General features: G+C 36.9%; 2 protein-coding genes across 3 annotated transcripts in view; one reads left to right on the forward strand and one right to left on the reverse strand.

The window, feature by feature from the left end:
• Positions 1 to 2,547: 2,547 nt before the first annotated feature.
• Positions 2,548 to 3,473, reverse strand: LOC150080090 (uncharacterized). The gene has a single exon (XM_090381509.1). The coding sequence runs from the start codon at positions 3,466 to 3,468 to the stop codon at positions 2,548 to 2,550; it is 921 nt and encodes a 306-aa protein (XP_090237635.1). The 5' UTR covers positions 3,469 to 3,473.
• Positions 3,474 to 4,111: 638 nt separating this feature from the next.
• Ctu1 (Cytosolic thiouridylase subunit 1) overlaps positions 4,112 to 20,059 on the forward strand; it is an 84,713-nt gene continuing 68,765 nt past the window's right edge. Inside the window, exons 1-2 of one of the 2 annotated variants that reach the window (XM_090381971.1) lie at positions 4,112 to 4,228; positions 11,478 to 11,601. In XM_090381971.1, the coding sequence (XP_090238097.1) occupies positions 4,169 to 4,228; positions 11,478 to 11,601 (184 nt within the window). In that variant the 5' untranslated portion in view covers positions 4,112 to 4,168. The remainder of the gene's footprint in view (positions 4,229 to 11,477; positions 11,602 to 20,059) is intronic. The other variant, XM_090381972.1, reaches the window with a different exon arrangement.

Genomic DNA, 20,059 nt, shown 5'->3' on the forward strand with positions numbered 1-20,059 from the left:
GGGTATATTTTATTACATTAAAAAAATTCTGAAGAACAGGATCAACATATTACTGTTGAATGAGCTATAAATAACATTCTTAATTGTTTATTGTTTGCAATATATATATATATATATATATATATAATAAACAAACTATATATATAAAAAGATAAAGATGGAATGAAAGTCTTATCAAACAGGAATGGGCTATAAGAGTTTATGCATCCAGGAACTACGGTAGATGCAGAAAGGACTGGCAACCATAATGAATAATAGACAAAAAGGTAAAAATCAGTATATTTGTGTATATGGTAGGGGAGTTGAGCTATAAGGTGTAGTAACCAGGGAAGAATAGGGAGAACCTGTAAGTAAACAATCAATTTACCTGAAATAAATATAAAATGCAATTAATAAGGGCATAATAATTGTAAGAAGCAAAAGCTGTGGGTTCTAGGACTTTAACTACTTCTTCAAGAGGGTTGACCTGGACTACTGCTGTGGCTCCTATGATTTTCGCTGCCGACCCTCTTGAAGAAGTAGTTAAAGTCCTAGGACCCACAGCTTTTGCTTCTTACAATTATTATGCTCTTGTTAATTGCATTTTATATTTATTTCAGGTAAATTGATTTTTTACTTACAGGTTCTTCCTATTCTTCCATGGTTACTACACTTTATAGCTCAACTCCCCTACCATATACACAAATATATATACATATAGTTTGTTTATTATATTAAAACTAGTAAGTCATTTAATTATCCATAACAAAAATTGAACTGCTAAAATGAAATGTCTAAACGAAGCAATTTAACCCCTGGGGCTCACATCTGGTGAGTATGGGCTTGGCACACCCAGGGTTCTGAGCTGGATATTATCATTCTTCTCTTCTTGGTGACTCCTTTCTACCTCTAACTCTCTCTCTCTTTCTCTCTGTCTCTCAGGGTAACTTGGAAAATTTTTTTTTTGGCTGGTACAACATAAGCCTCAGGCTTCCTTGCTCCGTATGGCTGATAATAATAATAATATTTCATTTTCATTAAAAGTAAATTATGTGTTTACTTAAAAGTTACATTATTCATTAAAAATTTAATTAATTGAGACATATGTACAATGATTTTTTTGCATTCCAGTTTCTTTGTTACTGCACTGTAGTAGCTAATCAGGTTGTTCAGAGATCCCCCCCCCCACTTTAATTCATGCTGTAATTTCCATACAACTCCATCCCTATCAAGATAATCCTGCAATAATTTTTTAACCACTGACTCCATTTTATTTAATTTTCTTTCTCTTTCTAATATGTTCGTATAATTTATAATCATACAAATATTTCTTCCTTGTAATTGTATTTTTTTATTTTTTACAATTAATAATTTCTATTTTCATTATACTCTATGCACCTGTTGCCTCTGTAAGTCCCTGGCATACTGATCTTGAGAGGGCCTTTGCAACAAAACTCTTGTATATGCTTACAATTTAATGTTTGCAATATTCTCTCTCTCTCTCTCTCTCCCCCCCCTTTCTCTTTGAGGTATACAAATAATGAAAACTATAATTTATGACTTGTTTTGCTCTTTGTTAAATTTTCAGCTATAAGAGAAGTTGTTTATTTATTTTTCTAAAATTTTCCTAAAGTTTTTTTATTATCATTATAACTGTCTTAAAGACAAAGTTTATGCAGTTTAATAAATGTAAGCTCATTAGAGCAGTTATCTATTTTATTACCTTACATTTTATTTTTATATTCTACACGTATGTACTGATTCCCTGAAAATTTTTACCTGCATGTCTTTAATGCCCTTAAACACATTACAATATAGAAAATATGACAGTTGTACCAGTAATCATTTCAGGAGTTCTGGAAATATTTCCAACAGTGACAATGCCATTTAAAGAGTACAGCTTTACAAGTAGACACTGAAGGTGATCAACTTCATTAATGAATAATAACAAACATATTCTTATAAAATTGGTCTTATTATTTTATGGCTGCATTTTATATTTTAAATGTAACAAAATTACTATTATCATAAACAAATGTTACCATAAAGACTAAGGATCAAATAGCACACCTGGAGAATATAACTAAGATATATCAAGAAAGAATTTTTTCTGACTTCTTTTTTAAAATCTACTCCAGAAACTCCTTTTCGAGGAGAATGGTGAATGAGATAACACTTTTTCTGAAGTAAAATGTAAACAGAAGAACAGGATCAACATATCACTGTTGAATGAGCTATAAATAAAATTCTTAATTGTTTATTATATGCAATATATATATAGTTAATTTATTATATGCATTATATGCAAAAAAAAAAAAAAAATATATATATATAGTTTGTTTATTATATGCTTGGCACATTAATTGTTTATTACAGTATATGCTTTTCTAAAATCATATGGGACAGTATTTTCTACCTTCTCATATAGATAGTATTTGCTGTTTTTTCTTTTACCATTCTTCTAATTATAAAATAATTGTAAATAATATTAATAAAATAAACTGCATGAACTATGTTTTTTTATAATCACAATGTTAAAATATATTTCTCATGATCAGCATAAGTGAATTAAAATTTATTTTTAAATGGATTGCCTCCTATAAACTTAAAAGATGGTTTGAGAATTTTTGTGAGTGCAGCATATGCCTGTGATGATGTAACAGAAGCAAAACGTATAACACAGCCACATACAATTTGTTCATATGGGTCATGATAATAAGGGCTAGCAGCAAATATGACATCTTTATTCGGTATTTGCTGATAGTCATACCTTGCATTCAAATCTTCAAGTATATTTTGGGCAAGCTCAAGAACATGAGGACCAATGAGAATACAGACACCAGTCACATTAAAGATTCCCATTGCAGTTTTCTTAGAAAGAACTGGAGTATCTTTCAAGTGAACTGCCTCTTGAAGTGTTAGCTTATTGTCTACATACACTGTTATTACACTTTTAAGACTTGCAAATTTCCACCTTTCATTACTTTCATATCTTCCAGAAGTGTACCAATCTAAAAATATTATGCTGCTCTCTTTCAGCAAGTGTAGCTGCTGAGTTTGAACATATGAGGCATCTTTAAAACACACAACTGGATCAGGCAGTACACAGAGCAAACTTCTGGCAGAGGCAGTCCACTTTAGAGTTTGTGAGCATTCTAAGCCTCTTTCACACTTGTATATCTTTGTATAAGATTGAGATGTCCAGAGTATGCAACAGTCCTCTTTAATAACAATTTCTATAACAATACTATCTCCTTCAAGCATTCCACCACCAAAACATATAGGATATATCCATTTGCAATAACCATTTCCTGCATGTTCTGGCATTAGGATCTTCAGTGGATAATTATATATAGATGTGGTAGCTTCACAATGAAGAAATGGGAATTTTTCCTCTGTATCACAATAGGATCTTCCCTGTTTGCATGGAATGGCTTCAAATATTAACTGACAATATGCTTTCTTTGGGCTGTGCAATGTGTGAGTCATTTTCATTTATGAAAACAATCAACAGTGCTACAAATTCTGAAATTCACTTTGAGAATAAATATTTAATCAAAAGGTAGTTTTAATTTTAATTAAAATTATTTTTAATTAAAATAGCCGGCAGCCGTTGTTATTTAATTTTCTTTGTTCGCTGATGCAATATTTTCATTAACCTTGCAATTTCATGTCCTTATTTAATTTTCTCAATGAAAAGAACGTTGGGATCAAGTTCACTAATGAAAATAATTTATCCAATTTGAGTCGATAACTACTCATGTTACTATCAGTTAATATTTACCAATGTTGCTAATCAGTCCTCTATAAATCATCTCATTCTTGTGGCTAAATAACAACATGAAATACCATACTGCACATTACAAAGCTTATTTTGAGCTCTGGTATGAATAAAATAAATCGATTTAAACAGAATATAGGAGCGCGATCAAATTAAACTCAATAAAACTACTACACAATCACAAGAGCTTTCACATGATGCACATATCTGTACTATTTAAACATCATAATGAAGTGTACCTTGTGCTACTGAATTAAATTTATTTATGGCCTGTTTTATTTCCTGCTTTCAACACTGTATTGTTTATAGTAGGGGGCGCTGTTAACTGTACATGTGAGAGATTCTGCGAAAATGCTGGCCGCTAGTCTTCGTTTCTTTATTTACTTCGTGTTGCAAATATTTTAAGTCATGCCTGTAACTTGTGCTAAGTGCAACTCTAAATCAGCCAGTTTGAAAAGGCCAAAGACGGTAATTTATATATAATATTACCATATATTGTTATTACTAAGTGAATACTTTAATAATATATCTCTGTGATGCTGTCATAAAGCAGGAATGCACGATTTGTGTGGCATTGATTTCTCCGTGAGCGATGAACTAAAATTTAAAAAATAAAAAAAAAAAGGAAAAGGGACGAAAACGAGAATTTTTATAATCAATTACTTTTATACCCGATAACCATCCGCAGCCACCTTATGTTAGCAAATATACCAGTGCCACAGTTAACAATGGATGTCATATATAATATATATATATATTTTTTTTTTTTTTTTTTTTTTTTTTATGCATATAAGCGAGATAGCGAATGCGCTCACTGGTAATGATCGCATACGCTGCCCAAGGACCACAACTGACGAATTTTAAGTATTCTCTAAATTTGGTGTAGTTTGTAAAAATTGCTACCACGAGGGAGGATTTAAAATTTTCACTTTTGTTTTTCTCCATATTGAACAGAAAAATTGTATGGTACCAATGACATAGTATAATTATACAAGTATAATTGAATGAATAGCTATAATTGAAATAATCAATTATGACCTCTTGATTACGCTCAGCACTAATTGTAACTGGTTCAGAGAATAATTTGTAATATGAATTGAAAATTCAGTTGATGGCTGAATTAAAAAAAAAAAACCACATTCAATTCAACAGTACCAGAACTGTGCTGTTCTTATTGTTATTGTTATTTGGTTTTTAGGAGCATTAGCAACTAAGGCCATATTGCTCCAGGATATGCGGTGATCATTCCCTGACCTTTCCGCATCCTCCGTATTTGGTGGCGACGGGCTCGAACCCCGGTCTAATCAAGAAGAGTGTGCTACGCACTGCTGCTCCTTCCCACCTGGCTATGGAGGCACTGCGTTGTTCTATTACATATCTTAATTGGCACCACTTACAATATTTACCCATATGTTTCTGCTATTTTTAGTATATTTTGAACTTTCCTTCTCTCTCTCTCTCTCTCTCTTTTTTATTTAAGAGTATTACACGTTTTTTGAAGAACCTTGAAGTATATATATAATTTTTTGTTTTAATAAATGCAAAATTAATGGCAGGTAATCTTTTAAATTTTGTTGTTAAAATGATCAACCAATACCTTATGATCAAGGAATGGATGTGTGAAAATGTTTTTTTTTGGCTGATGCTACATATGCTTGTTTTCTTGCATCACATGCCTCCATTACTATTATATATATATTTCATCCCACAAGAGAAAGGTAAACTATCTCTGACCTGTGAGCACATATGCTGAGGTAAATTCCCAGTGAATCTTGAAAGCAGTAAACTTCAAACGTCACATACTTCTCCAGTCTATAAGCACCTTCCAAGAACATTTCCATCTGTAACAGGGGTGAGGAGACTTCTTGAATTGATGTAAGAACTTATATGTAAACACATTTGTTTAGTGCTTAGATAAAATTTACCTGATGTATATTAAACTAAGGTTGTGCTTGCAAATGATTTCCAAAGTGCATCCTGACTATAAATCTAAATTTGATTACTGTAAATTAATTCTTTTAATTTAAAAAAAAAAAACTTGAAAAACCTTTTTTGTGATATAATGCCTCTTATGTACATCTAAATTTAATATTTATCTGTATTTTAAAAGCCCCTCAAAATTTGTTGTTTACCTTTTAGTATGTATATTTTGTGATTTATGGCTTCCTAGCTTAATGGTAAATACATTTATGTGTTGGGTAGTTTATGTCCCATGCATGGGCCATAAAATCCCAATTTTTTGTGTGTATACACTGATTGGTTACATTTTATTATTTTTTTTATGTAAACCCCCAACACGAGAGGTATTAGAACCTATAGTACTTAGTACCGTGCTTGGGTTGGAGGTTGAGAAGATGAAAGAAGATATTTGTTGATATTGGACTTGAACTTCTGTAGACTGTAATTTTCAGGAAATACGTATGAAGGAAGGTTGTTCCAGAAAACGGCAGTTGAATGAATAAATGAGGTTGGACAGTAAATGGATGTTGGCTGGTGGCGGCATGTGTTCGGACTGTTTTGAAAGAGAGAGCGGGAATTATAGAAGCCAATTCAGAAGAACAATGCCCATGGAAATATCTGTAGAAGAGGCATGCAGCAGAAACAGTACGTCCATGAGACAGCGAGTGTAGAGACTCTGTTAGAGATGAATCATTAATTAACCTAACTGCCCTCTTCTGAATGGAATCAAGAAACCCGAGAGCAAAAGAGAAAACCAAGTTTTTTAGATGCAGAGGAAGCAATATTTGTAAGGTGCTTGTGCCAAGAGAGATTAGAAGTCAAGGTAATCCCCAAAAGAGATATATTATTTTGCCTACAAATTGGAGTGTCACCAAAGATAAGCATAGGAGGAGAAGAATCCTTTTTGCGAGACATAAGACAAGACTGAGTTTAGAAGGATTGAAATCAAAGTTGTCTTTGCCTCACTGGAGAATAACCTGGAGATCGCCATTTAAGGAATTGGTAGCAGATTTTCAAAAAGTTGAAGCTGATTGAGTAGGGCAAGGTTTCTCAAAACAGAAAGTGGAATGCAATGTGCTATCATCGGCAAAACTATGGATAGGATTTCCAGTCAATGGAAGAAGGTCATTAATATACAAGAGGAAAAGAGTGGGGGAAAGAACTGAACCTTGGGGGACACCGGCATTACTGGAGAAGTTAGAAGACGGAGAGCCATCTACTATCACCCTCAGTGATTGATCAGAGAGAAAACTAGATAACCAATTACAAAAAACAGTTGGCAAACCATAAGATGGAAGCTTGTTTAGAAGACCTTTATGCCAAACACGATCATAAGCCTTTGAGATGTCAAGAGCAACTTCTTGTGTTTCACAAAACTTTTCCATTGAATTAGTCCATAAATGGGTAACATAAGTCACAATATCACCAGCGGATCAACACTGATGGAATCCATACTGTCGAACGTAGATCAGACCGAAGGTGTCTAGATTTCTCCATTACTTTAGAAAGAGTAGAAGCAATTGCAATGGGACGATAATTGGATGGGAGGGTTTTGTCACCCTTTTTAGGAACTGGCTGGATATGAGCAAATTTCCATGCAGAAGGAAAAACACCTTTAGCATTAGTAGAGGCATTTGATGCAAGAAAGCAAGCTTATGCATCAGCCAAAAAAAAAAAAAAAAACCCACTTCCACTTCACCCCTCTGTTCGTTCAAAATACCTGTCCAGCTGAGCCTTAAACTTATTTAGGCTATCAACCTCCACCACAAGGGATGGAAGTCTGTTCCACCAACCAACCAACCACCCGCTGGCTAAAGGCAAATTTCCGCACGTCTATCCTACATCTGTCTTTGCTCAATTTGAATTTATGCCCTCTCAGGTGATTTTTCTGAGCTAGAGGAAGAATCCCATCAGCATTGAGCATGCTTAAACCATTCAAGGCTTTATACACCTCTATCAGATCACCTCGCTGGTGCCTAGTCTCCAGACACTGTAATTTGCAAAACTTAAGCATTTCTTCGTAAATGCACCCCTTTGTTCCATTCACTAATCTTGTTGCCCTTCTCTGTACTCGTTCCAGCAGCTCTACATCCTTCTTGAAATGAGGCCTCCAGACCTGTATACAGTACTCTAGGTGTGGCCTGACCATCGCCTTATACAATGGAATAATCACCTCCTTATCCCTGCTGGAAAAATTCCTGTATATCATTGACAATACTCCATGAGCTACTCTTGCAGCCCGTCTGCACTGCACAGAGAACTTGATATCTGCCTGTACAACCACCCCCAAGTCCCTTTCATTCTCTACCACTGTCAGTGTAGTACCACAGAGTTGATACGTTGCTCTGGGGTTGCTGTTTCCCATGTGTAGTACTTTACATTTGTCAATGTTAAACTTCATTTGCCACCTCTCAGCCCATCTGCTCAACCTTTCCAGATCCTGTTGCAGCAGCATAGTGTCAGTAGTGTCCTTGACAACCCTGCCAACCTTTGTATCATCTGCACACTTGGACATTAAGCCCGATATACCATCATCAATATCATTTATAAATACAGAAAATAATAATGGACCCAACACTGAGCCCTGAGGGACTCCACTAATAACATCAGTCCACGATGAGCAGTGTCCATTGATTACCACTCTCTGTCTTCTCCCCCTCAACCACCCCTTTATCCATAGCAGCAATTTGCCTCCAATGTCACACTGCTCCAATTTGTGTAGCAGTCTTCCATGTGCAACAGTATCAAAAGCCTTTCTCAGATCCAAGTATATAATATCAAAGCTATTCCCTGCATCCAGTTCTTTTGTGACTGCATCATAGTATCCAATCAAATTGGTCAGGCAAGACTTCCCCTTAACAAAACCATGCTGTGTCTGAGCTATAACTGAAGTCTTGTCTAAATGATCCTGCAGTGCTTCTTTAACCAGTGCCTCCATTAATTTTCCTGGAACAGAAGTTAAGCTCACAGGTCTATAATTACTTGTGTCAGCCTTTGATCCTCCTTTGGGAATTGGGGTCACATTTGCACATTTCCAGTCTATGGGTACCTCCCCTGAGTCCAAGGAAGCTCTCATAATTATGGCTAAGTGTTTGCTTACTTCCTTTGCTGCCTCCTTTAATATAACTGGATAGATCCCATCCACCCCGGGTGCCTTTCTTGTGTTTATCTTCAACAGTTTCTCCTCCACTTTACTCCCATTTATTTCAAGATTCTCTAGCTTACTGCTAGAGTTGAATACACTTCTGGCATTCCCCTCGCTGAATAACTCCTCATGTGTGAATGTCGATGCAAAATATTCATTTAGTTTGTTAGCTACCTGAGCAGGATCATCAACAGTTGACCCATCAATATCAAGTGGACCAATCTGATTCATCCCCTTCCTTCTAGAGTTTACATAAGTAAAGAACTCTTTGCTGTTTTTCTTTGCATCCCTTGCCAAGGATTTCTCGTAATCTGCCTTCGCCTGCCTAACCTCCTTTGTAACTTGGTTGCATATCAACTTGTATCTATCATAGGCTTCTGTGTCGTGTTAATTTGTATGTATCCCATGCATTTTTCTTCTCTGCCATATGCCTCATTAGTTCATCTGACATCCATTTTGGCCTAAACCTTGAACAATATTTCTTAGTTGGTATGTAAAGCCTAGTAGCTTCCAAGATAAGTTCTTTGAATGCTTCCCATTTTGAATTTGCTGTTGGACCAACTGATGTAACATCATCAGTTGGTCCCACTGTATAGAATTTAAATACTGTCTCAGTCCATCGTAGTCGCCTTTACGGAAGCAATAACCCTTCCCTTTACCCCTAATGGTAGTTACCTCTTTGAGTAAATCCCACTTCAGCACACTGTGATCACTGCCACCTAGTGGTTCATTTATCTGCAGATTCTTAATGCATGAAGAATCACTGCTGATAATCAAATCAAGAGTATTACTCCCTCTAGTTGCCTCCCGAACATGCTGATGTAGAAAACAATCATCCAATAAATCCACAAAAGCCCTGCTACTGTGTGAGTGACCAGCCCCCAAATTCCAGTCAATATCTGGGAAATTAAAATCTCTCATTATAAGACTCTCTGATTTACTGGCCCACTCTATTTCCCTGTACAGTTCCTTATTATACTCATCAGAATCATTAGGCCTATAGCACACTTCTACTCTCAATTTTGATCTCCCAATGTTTATGTCACACCAAACTGACTCAACACTGCACTGTCCAGCGATGTCGACTGGCTTCACTTCCTTGGTTTTTATGTGTTTCTTAACTAATAGCATAACCCCTCCCCCCTTCCTATCCTGTCTATCCTTTCTGTAGACGTTGTACTCCCCAAATTGCAGTTCTGCATCCCTTATATCTGTGTGACACCACGTCTCTGATATCCCAACAATATCTGCCTTCGATGTTTTGAGCAATACCTCAAATTCATCAAATTTATTTACTAAACTCCTAGCATTGGTGTACGCGCAAGTATACCTGCACCTGTTTCTATTCTTAGCTACCCTAACACAACCCATGTGTTTACTTGTACCGCAATGGATCCCAGCAGTCTCTGAAATACCATGCATCTTGTTTTTCAGGCTTCTGCTCATTCTAATAGAAGCAGTGCAAGAATCTCTTTCACCTCTGCCAGTGGCTACTGTCAATCTATTGGTCTTTGTCTCCCCCCAAGCTAGCAGTTTTCCGACCCACCTAACACTGCCTCGATAGCATCAGCAAATATTCTTGCACCCTTTCTATTTACATGTATCCCATCCCTGTAGAAGCAATCTCTCCTGTTAACAAGTACAGTCCAGGCTGAAAAAAATTCTACCCCTTGAGCCTTGCACAATCTTTCCAGGGCCGAATTGATCGACAAGGCCCTCATCATATACTCCCTCCTATCGTGTCTGGGCAGAATTGCAGACACTTTCAAATTCAACCCTAATTCTCGGCTTTTGTTCAACAGTGACCTGTACTTGTTAAGTAATTCTGCCGGTCTCCTACTCTTAATATTATTAGCGCCAACGTGTACAACTATATCACCTTTTGTGCCCTTAAAAGATGATATTCGCTCTACAACGTCATCAACCTTTGCCCCTGGCAGACATACCCTGGTCCTGTTCCACCTATCTTTTTTACAAAGCATGTTCCCCGGCATTCCTCCATGTGGTGTGGTGCCACACCTCGACCCCTGCTTACGTTGGTTCACAACTGGGTGGTCACCCACCGTGTGCTTGTGCATTGATGTTATACCCAGGATTACTAACAGTCTCACCATCGTAAAGGTGCAAGCAGAGGATTTGGCTGACACGGACTGTCCGGACTTTGCCGAAATTGGGTCCACTTGACTTGAGTGTCACCTGAATATCAGTTCCATCATAGTTTTAGACTCCCAGGTAGCAAGTACAGCTTGTCTGGCATATCTGAGAGAATGTCTGTGACAATCTCAAGGACCAAAATACACATGCTATGTACAAACATGAGCCACATGCCTATGGTAGATACGGTTAGATGGTACATCATGGACTTGAGCTGCTGCTGCGCCTTAAAACCTCCAACAACAACAAGGTTAGCAACTTCATTCAATCTCCAAGAGTCATGATTCTGTTGGAATTGGGATTTACTGCTAATGTAACCAGCCCTCATCATTTACTAATTGATAACACAGCGATCAATATTAAATGAGTTTTACTTTCAATTTAAAGAGCAGTAAAATTACATTTTTTACTTTGTGAATGATAAATGCAATTTATATATTCTTTTAAAAATGTTTTCAGAGTGATGCTCTTTGTAAAGAGTGCTTCTATTTTGCCTTTGAAACAGAAATCCATGAAACCATCACAAGGAGTAATATGTTTCAAAAAGGAGATTATGTTGCTATTGCTGCCTCTGGTGGAAAAGGTAAAACAGAACATAGTCATTCCATTTTGGTTTAATTGTGAATTCAATACCATTAAAATGAATACTAGTATAATTTAATTTATTAATTTAATTTTTAATTAGAAGAGCTTATCTTTGCAATGCTATGAGCTTATCTGCAATGTGCTCTGGACCATTACATGTTAATTACCATTACCTGCTCATCTGCATGGTGCAGTTTTTTTTTACGAAAACCACAAACACGAAAGGTATCAAAACCTATAGTACTTAGTACTGTGCATGGGTTGAAAGAGATGGGGAGGGAGGGGATGCCAGAAACTTTGCTCTGGTGTTCTTATTGGAGGCTTGAAGAGGGTATCACCACTTCAAGGGCGCCTCCTTACCCCAGGTGAGTAGGAGCAGCAGTGCATAGCACATGCTTCTTGATTAGATCGGGGTTCAAGCCCATGACCACCAAATATGGAGGATGTGGAAAGATCAGGGAATGACCACCGCATATCCCTGGATCAATATGGCCTTACTTGCTAATGCTCCTAAAAACCAAAAAAAACAAACAACCACTTCAAGACTCCAATAAGCAAAGTGGTGATATTGCACCAGTTGACGAGAGTCATCTACTATCTAGTGTTTGTATTAGTTGGAAATGAGGTACATTGGACTCACTAACCTATTTCTTTATCCACTATCCAATGGCACTTCTCCATTCCAACCATAGGTGTATTTGCTTATGACAGGTTGTACCCAGGGGTACTCATGTAGACCGTTGATTATAGTAGTCCAACCATGCTGTTATACGATGTATTCTCCACATTGAAATGACTTGTGCCCTCCAGTGTTATATTATGTGGTCAGTTATTCCACTGTGGTACTGTTTTTTTCCTGCTGAACAATATTTTGGATTCTCCTCTGGCCAACATATGGCTGGCTTGCATGTGACCTGTGCCTCATAATTCTTCTATATTTGTTCCACTCTTGATACACACAAGACATGGCAATAACTGAATAGTGGATGAAGGTGTATGTATCTGAGGTTCTTGTCCACACTAATCTGGCACCAACAGTCATCTCCCATTGAAACTCAAATCGTGTATCTGATCCATTCTGCATATAGAGCAGTGGTATTCTGAATACTGTGGTGCCAAGCTCTGGCCTTGTATAGAGACAGTACTCTGCATGGTAGTGGTAGCAGCAGATAGCCCACATGAAGTCAGTTTTAGGAACTGTTTTAATGCAGATCTAACTCAGTATACATATACTCAAATAAACTGAGCTTTATTCTTCATTATTGGGGTATAGGCTTCATTTGATATTTTCAACATTAAGTAACTGATTGTTTTCTTAAGTGGTCTAATCTGCTTTTGTATATCAGATGGAATATTTTTAAACAGAGTTAGAAGACAGATAAATAACTATGTGAGAGTTGTGTGGTGTGCATATTTTGTCCTTTCATATTTGTGACTTTTGTGAAAGATAAGTTCCCAGCTGCCAGAATTTTTTATCCTTTATACATACAGTTAAACCATTAAACATTTATAAACATATGTGACAAACAGGCTGTTTCTCCACATAAATCCTATTAGCTGCAGTTTGCTCTTGCTAGCATTTAACCAGTTGTTATATGATTACTGGCTTTGTAAAACTGATGTAACAGTGGAGGCATATGCATCACAATAGTAAAGGTTATGATGTTTTTTTTATCAACACAGTCATCAAAATATCCGAAAATTGTGCACAGTTTTCTGTAAATTTTTTGGAGATGTTTAGTTTTTCTGGTGAGAGTAGTTGATTTTTGGCCATCAAGGCTGGGGTTTATGCTCACATTAAAGAGCATAAATACAGTCGTCCACATTAAATGACATCTCTAAAAGTTGAATCTGTTATTTGTCTAAAACTCAGAGTACTGTAATAATAGCTACTTAAAGACTTACTATTCTCTCATCAGATCAGATGAGAGAACAGTAAATTATCTTTCTTCCATCACCACTTGGATTCAATACATCTTTCACAGATTGGCTTATATTCACTAATAGAGGTGCATTGCCTCTATTAGTGAACATAAGCCAGTCTGTGAAAGATGTATTTTATTGAATCCAATTGGTGTATGGAAGAAAAACTTTTAACTAAACCTATAATAGAAGATATGTGTATCTTTAACTAGTAGTACTGGGTTATATTTTACTGCAGCCATTGAATGAATTTTAAAACTGTATTCATTCAATTTCTGTATTTAGTGGTCTTTGGTTCCTCCAGTCATGGCAGCCAATGATAAGTCCTTACTAAAGCTGTGATGAAGTTGACTTCTGTTTTCAGTAAATGGTAGCATCATCTTTTACTGATGCAGTTTGTGTAAAATGATATTAATGATTTAGATCAACCTTCGGATAACTGTTATCTCTAACATTCACTGCTCTCACAAGGGACCAAAGCATCCCTAAAGATGAAATTGAACTTGTGGATGCATACAATTTTCAAATAATTTCGATGTCTACATATAAATATAGTACAACCTCGATATAATGCACCTCTTCATATACAGTTTTGGATATGCTGCGGGTACGATTATGTCTCCTGAAACGAATTTTGAAAAAACATAGTGTGTTCAAAGAACTAGCAGTTTCAAACTGGAAACTGGAAAAAGTTAACATTACGTATATTTTTATCAACTGTACATCCTTCTACCATGTTTCCAAGAGGGGAAATTAACTAAAAATTGGCTGTATATTCGCTTTGATATATTCAGTTGCAGAGTAATTTTTGTAAAGGACAGGACTCATCAGAGACTAATTACTGTAGACACCCAGTTTTTCCCCTCAGCTAGAGGTGCAATAAAAAAGTATATCAGTGGGATGTTAATTACAAACAGCTACCTCTAGAGGGGAATGCTGGTGCCGTTCATCAAGTCTGTTAGATTAGTTACAAAGTAAATTTTTGTAAACAACAGCACGTAACACCCTTTCTTCGACTAGAAGTTATGCCTAGAAAAGCAAAAACTGCTAAGGGCTAAACTAGACAAAAATATACATGAACTGACATGGTGATTTATGGAGAAATCATGTGACTTCACTTCAACACTTTGTTGAGCTGGTTAGTTTGTTTTGATTTAGTTTTCTCAAAACATGATAAATCAGAAATAAATACTTGCCAAAATTAGTAAATCAGTAAGCCTAGAGTAATGGCCACCAAAAGAAAAAATTATACGGTTGTAGAAAAGATAAAGATTATCGAAAGAGTTAAGGATGGCAAAACAAATTGCAGTATATTTCACGAGTGTGGAATTCCAGAAGAAACAATCTGCAGTTGGATAAAACAGGAAGAAAAATTGCATTCATCTGTAGACTCTGTAGAAGATAAAGTAGGCCTACAAAGAAAGAAAACTAGACTTTGTGAAAACAGTAATGTGGACTAATGAAGTAAATGAAATAATTTTGAAAACACATGCACTTTAATTTCATAAGCTATTTGGTGGAGATGATGATACATTTGAAGATTCAGTAGGGTAGCTTTGGAGATAGAGGACTCACCATGGGATATCCCAGGTTTGTTTGTAGGCAAATTTATATTTGGTGACATTACAGCAGCAGAAGTGTTTCTGAATTTCTGCATAATCTTATCGAAGGTGGGGAATTCACAGATGAACAGTTGTACAACTATGGCAAAACAGCACTGTACTATAAACTTCTCCCCAACAAGTCACTGGGTATTAAAAGGGCACCCAAAGCAGGCATGAAACTAACAAAGAGAGAATTACTGTGTTATGTATGTAAACAAGATTGAAATTACAAGCTAAAGCCATTGTGCATTGGTAAAAGTCAAAGTCCCTGATGTTTTAACCACATCAACATGAAATCTGTAACTGTGATTTATAAAAATAAATCCAAATTTCCAGTGCATGGATGAAGAGTGATATTTTTCTTCACGGTTTGAATGTGAGTTTGTTCCATCGGTTAGATGCCACTTATTTCCAAAAAAAACTTGAAGAAAAGGCTCTGTTACTATTGGTTCACTGCCCAGTTCATACTTCTGCTGACATCAAAAGATGGCAAGGTCACAGTCACATTTCTGCCAAGGAACATAACTGCACTAATCAATCCCATGGATCAGGACATTATTCGAGCCTTCAAAGACTACTATCATGGTGAGCTACTTTGCTGGTGTTATGAAATACATGCCTTTCAGTGTTAATGCTTTCATAAATTCAAATTCAATAATTTCTGAAAGCATTAGCATTAGTAGAGGCATATGATGCAAGAAAGCAAGCTTATTGCAGCATCAGCCAAAAAAAATGCTCCCATTTCACCCCTCCATTCTTTCCAAATACCTGTCCAGCTCAGCCTTAAATTTATTTAGGCTATCAACTTCCACAACAAAGGATGGAAGTCTGTTCCACCAATCAATTACCTGCTGCTAAATGCAAACTTTCGCACATCTGTCCTACATCTGTCTTTCCTCAATTTGAATTTATGCCCTCTCAGGTGATTATTCTGAGCAAGAAGAAGAATCCCATCAGCATTGAGCATGCTCAAACCATTCAAGGCTTTATACACCTCAATCATATCACCTCACAGGTGCCTAGTCTCCAGACACTGTAATTTGCAAAACTTAAGCCTTTCTTCGTAAGAGCAATACTTTGTTCCATTCACTAATTTGCTCTTCTCTGTACTCATTCCAACAGCCCTACATCCTTCTTAAAATGAGGCCTCCAGACCTGTATACAGTACTCAAGGTGTGGCCTGACCATTGCCTTATATAAGGGGATAATCACCTCCTTATCCCTGCTAGAAAAATTCCTGTATAACATTGACAAGACACCATGAGCTACTCTTGCAGACCATCTGCACTGCTCAGAAAACTTCATATCTGCCTGCACAATTACCCCAGGTCCTTTTTGTTCTCTACCACTGTCAGTGTAGTACCACAGAGTTGATATGTTACTCTGGGGTTACTGCTTCCCATATGTAGTACTTTACATTTGTCAATGTTAAACTTCATTTGCCACCTCTCAGACCATCTGCTCAACTTTTCTAGATCCTGTTGCAGCAGCGTACTGTCATTAATGTCCTTAACAATCCTGCCAATCTTTGTGTCATCTGCAAACTTGGACCTGGCTACTTGGACTAAGTTGGATGCAGAAGCTCCAGTTGTAATGCTTCCTGAGCGAAAAAGAAATCACAGCCTTGGTGAACAGTGGGAAACAATCAACAAACAGAAAGCTGTGACACTGGGAGTGACTCAGAAGATAATGTGGATAGCTTGTGTAAGGAAAAAGAACCAGAAATTAAAAAAGTGCTTGAAAACATTAATGAGGTGATGGCATGGTTAGAATGTCAGAGTGATGGTGAACATCTTCATTTATTGCATCTGACCACTATTAAGACCTATTTACTGAAAAAACACTGTCATCAGTTCCAGCAAAATAAATTACACGAGTGTTTCATGTAATGCGTCAAATGGAAGTTCATAAGAAGGATTTAAATTGGGAGCCCATCAAGCTCTCAACTGTCCACATCAATGCCAGGGCTAGCACTTGATCATTAACACAGTGGCAATCCTAAAGGCAGAATGCACTGGCCCACAGGTAATAGTTGTTATTGTGACTCTATTGTCAGGGAAATGGGGAATAGAGTCACCGACAACAACTAGTTCCTGTAGGACCAATGCAATCTGCCTTTGGGATTGCCACTATGCAAAAAAGGATAGGTGGAACAGGACTGGGGTATGTCTGCCATGAGCAAAAGTTGATGACTTTGTAGAGTGGATATCATCTTTTAAGGGGACAAAAGGTAATATTGTTGTACACGTTGGCACTAATGACATTAAGGGTAGGAGAACTGCATACTTGACAAGTATAGGTCAGTGTTGAAAAAAAGTTGAGTTAGGGTCGAATTTAAAAATGCCCACAATTCTGCCCAGACGTGATAGGAAGGAATATCTGATGACAGCCTTGTCAATCAATTTGGTACTGGAGAGATTGTGCAAGGCTCATGGAGTAGAATTTTTCTCAGTGTGATCTGTGCTTGTTAACAGGAGAGACTGCTTATACAGGTGTGGGATACACTTAAATAGAAAGGATGCAAAAATATTTGCTGATACTATTTAGGCAGTGTTAGATGGGTCAGAAAACTGCTAGCTTGGGGGGGGGGATACACAGGCTAATAGATTAACAGTAGCCACTGGCAGAGGTGAAGGTGATTCTTGCACTGCTTCTATTGTAATGTGCAGCAGCCTGGAAAACAAGTTACTGGTGATTTCACGGACTGCTGGGAGTCATCGCAGAACACATAAATACATGGGCTGTGTTAGAGTAACTAAGAATAAGAACAGGTGCATGTACACCAATGCTAGGAGTTTAGTAAATAAGCGTAATGAATTTGAGGTGCTAGTCGAAACGTCAAAGGCAGATATTGTTAGGATATCAGAGATGTGGTGTCACATAGATATAAGGAATGCAGGATTGGAATTTGGTGACTAAAATGTGTACAGAAAGGATAGACAGGATTTACTTATGCATTTAAGTAAATTCTGTTAGACATTTACTTATGCTGTTAGTTAAGAAACATAAAATTGAAGGACGTGACATGGGTGGACAGTGCAATGTTGAGTTACATAAGCACTGGGAAAGCAAAATTGAGAGTAGGAATGTGAAAGTGGCCTAATGACTCTAATGAGTACAATGAACAACTGTACAGAGAAACACAGTGGGCCAGTAAACCAAATTGTCTTATAATGGGAGATTTTAACTTCCCAGATATTGACTGGAACTTGTTGGTTGGTCACTCGCACACTAGCAAGATTTTGTGGATTTATTGGATGATTGTTCTCCACAGCATCATGTTTCTTTATGCATTAAGAATCTGCAGCTTCTTCAGCAGTGATTCTTGATGCATTAAAAATCTGCAGACAAATGAACCATTAGGTGGCCGTGATCACAGTGTACTGTTGTGGAATTTACTCAATGATGTAATACTGTCGGGAGTAAAGGGAAGAGTTTTTGCTTTTGAAAATGTGAGTACGGTGGTCTGAGACAGTTTTTAAATTCTATAAAGTGGGACCAACTATTGATGTTACCAACAGTAAATTCTAAATGGGAAGCATTCAAAGAATTAATCTTGAAGCTACTGGGCTTATCATGCCAAATAAGTAATATTGTTCAAGATTTGGGTCTAAATGGATGTCTGATGAACTATTAAGACTCATTGCAGAGAAGAAAAATGCATGTGATGCATATAAATTATCAGGTGACACAGAAGCCTATGGTAGATATAAGCTGGTCTTTAATCAAATTACAAAGGACGTTAGGCAAGCGAAGGCAGATTTCAAAAAATCTTTTGACAAAAGATGCAAAGAAAAACAGCAAAGACTTATTTACTTATGTAAACTCTAGAAGGAAGGGGATGATTGTTGGTTTGACTGTTAGTTGATTATCCTGCTCAGGTAGCTGACAAACTGAATGGGTATTTTGCATATACATTCACACATGAGGAATTCTGTAGGGAAGTGGAGGATAGAAGCATATTAAACTCTAACAGGGAGCTAAATGATTTTGTAATTACTGAGAGCAAAGTGGAGGAGAATTGTTGAAGCTAAACATAACAAAGGCACCTGGGGTGAATGGGATCTATCCAGTTATATTAACAGAAACAGGAAAGGAAGTAAGCAGGCCCTTAGCAATGATTACGAGGGCATCCTTGGACTCAGGGGAGGTTCTCATGGACTGGAGATGTGCAAATGTGTCTTCAATTACAAAGGGTGACACGAGTAATTACAGACCTGTTAGTTTAACTTCTACTCCGGGGAAATTAATGGAGGCATTGGTTAAAGAAGCAGTGGAGGATCATCTCGACAAGACTGCATTTATAGTTCAGACACAGCATGGGTTTGTTAAGGGGGAAGTCTTGTCTAATCAATTTGATCGCATACTGTGATGTGGTCAAAAAGGAACTAGACACAAAAAATAATTTTGATATCATATACTTGGATTTTAAGAAAGCTTTTGATACTGTTGCACATGGACTTATTGTTGTTTTTGTATTTATCAATGATATTGATGATGGTATCTCAGTCTTAATGTCCAAGGTGATACGAAGGTTGGCAGGGTTGTTAATGACAGTAATGCAACAGGATCTTAAAGTTGAGCAGTGGGCTGAGAGGTGGCAACTAAGTTTAATATTGGCAAATGTAAAGTACTGCATATGCATAGCAGTAACTCCAGAGTAATGTATCAACTGTGTGGTACTACACTCAGGATAGTGGAGAATGGAAAATACCTGGGGGTATTGTGTAGTCAGATATAGAGTTTTCTTAGCGGTGCAGACAGTCTGCAAGAGTAACTCATGGTGTCTTGTCAATGATATACAAGAATTTTTCTAGCAGGGATATGGAGGTGATTATCCCCTTGTATAAGGCAATGGTCAGGCCACACTTTGAGTACTGTATACAGGTCTGGAGGCCTCATTTTAGGAAGGAAGTAGAGCTGATGGAA

This window comes from Mastigoproctus giganteus, chromosome 9, assembly GCF_048544385.1.
Source record: "Mastigoproctus giganteus isolate SK-2022 chromosome 9, ASM4854438v1, whole genome shotgun sequence".
NCBI lineage: Eukaryota > Metazoa > Arthropoda > Arachnida > Uropygi > Thelyphonidae > Mastigoproctus > Mastigoproctus giganteus.

Excerpts from the sequence above, each read along its gene's own strand:
- LOC150080090 (XM_090381509.1), bottom strand. The coding sequence starts at position 3,468 with ATGACTCACACATTGCACAGCCCAAAGAAAGCATATTGTCAGTTAATA.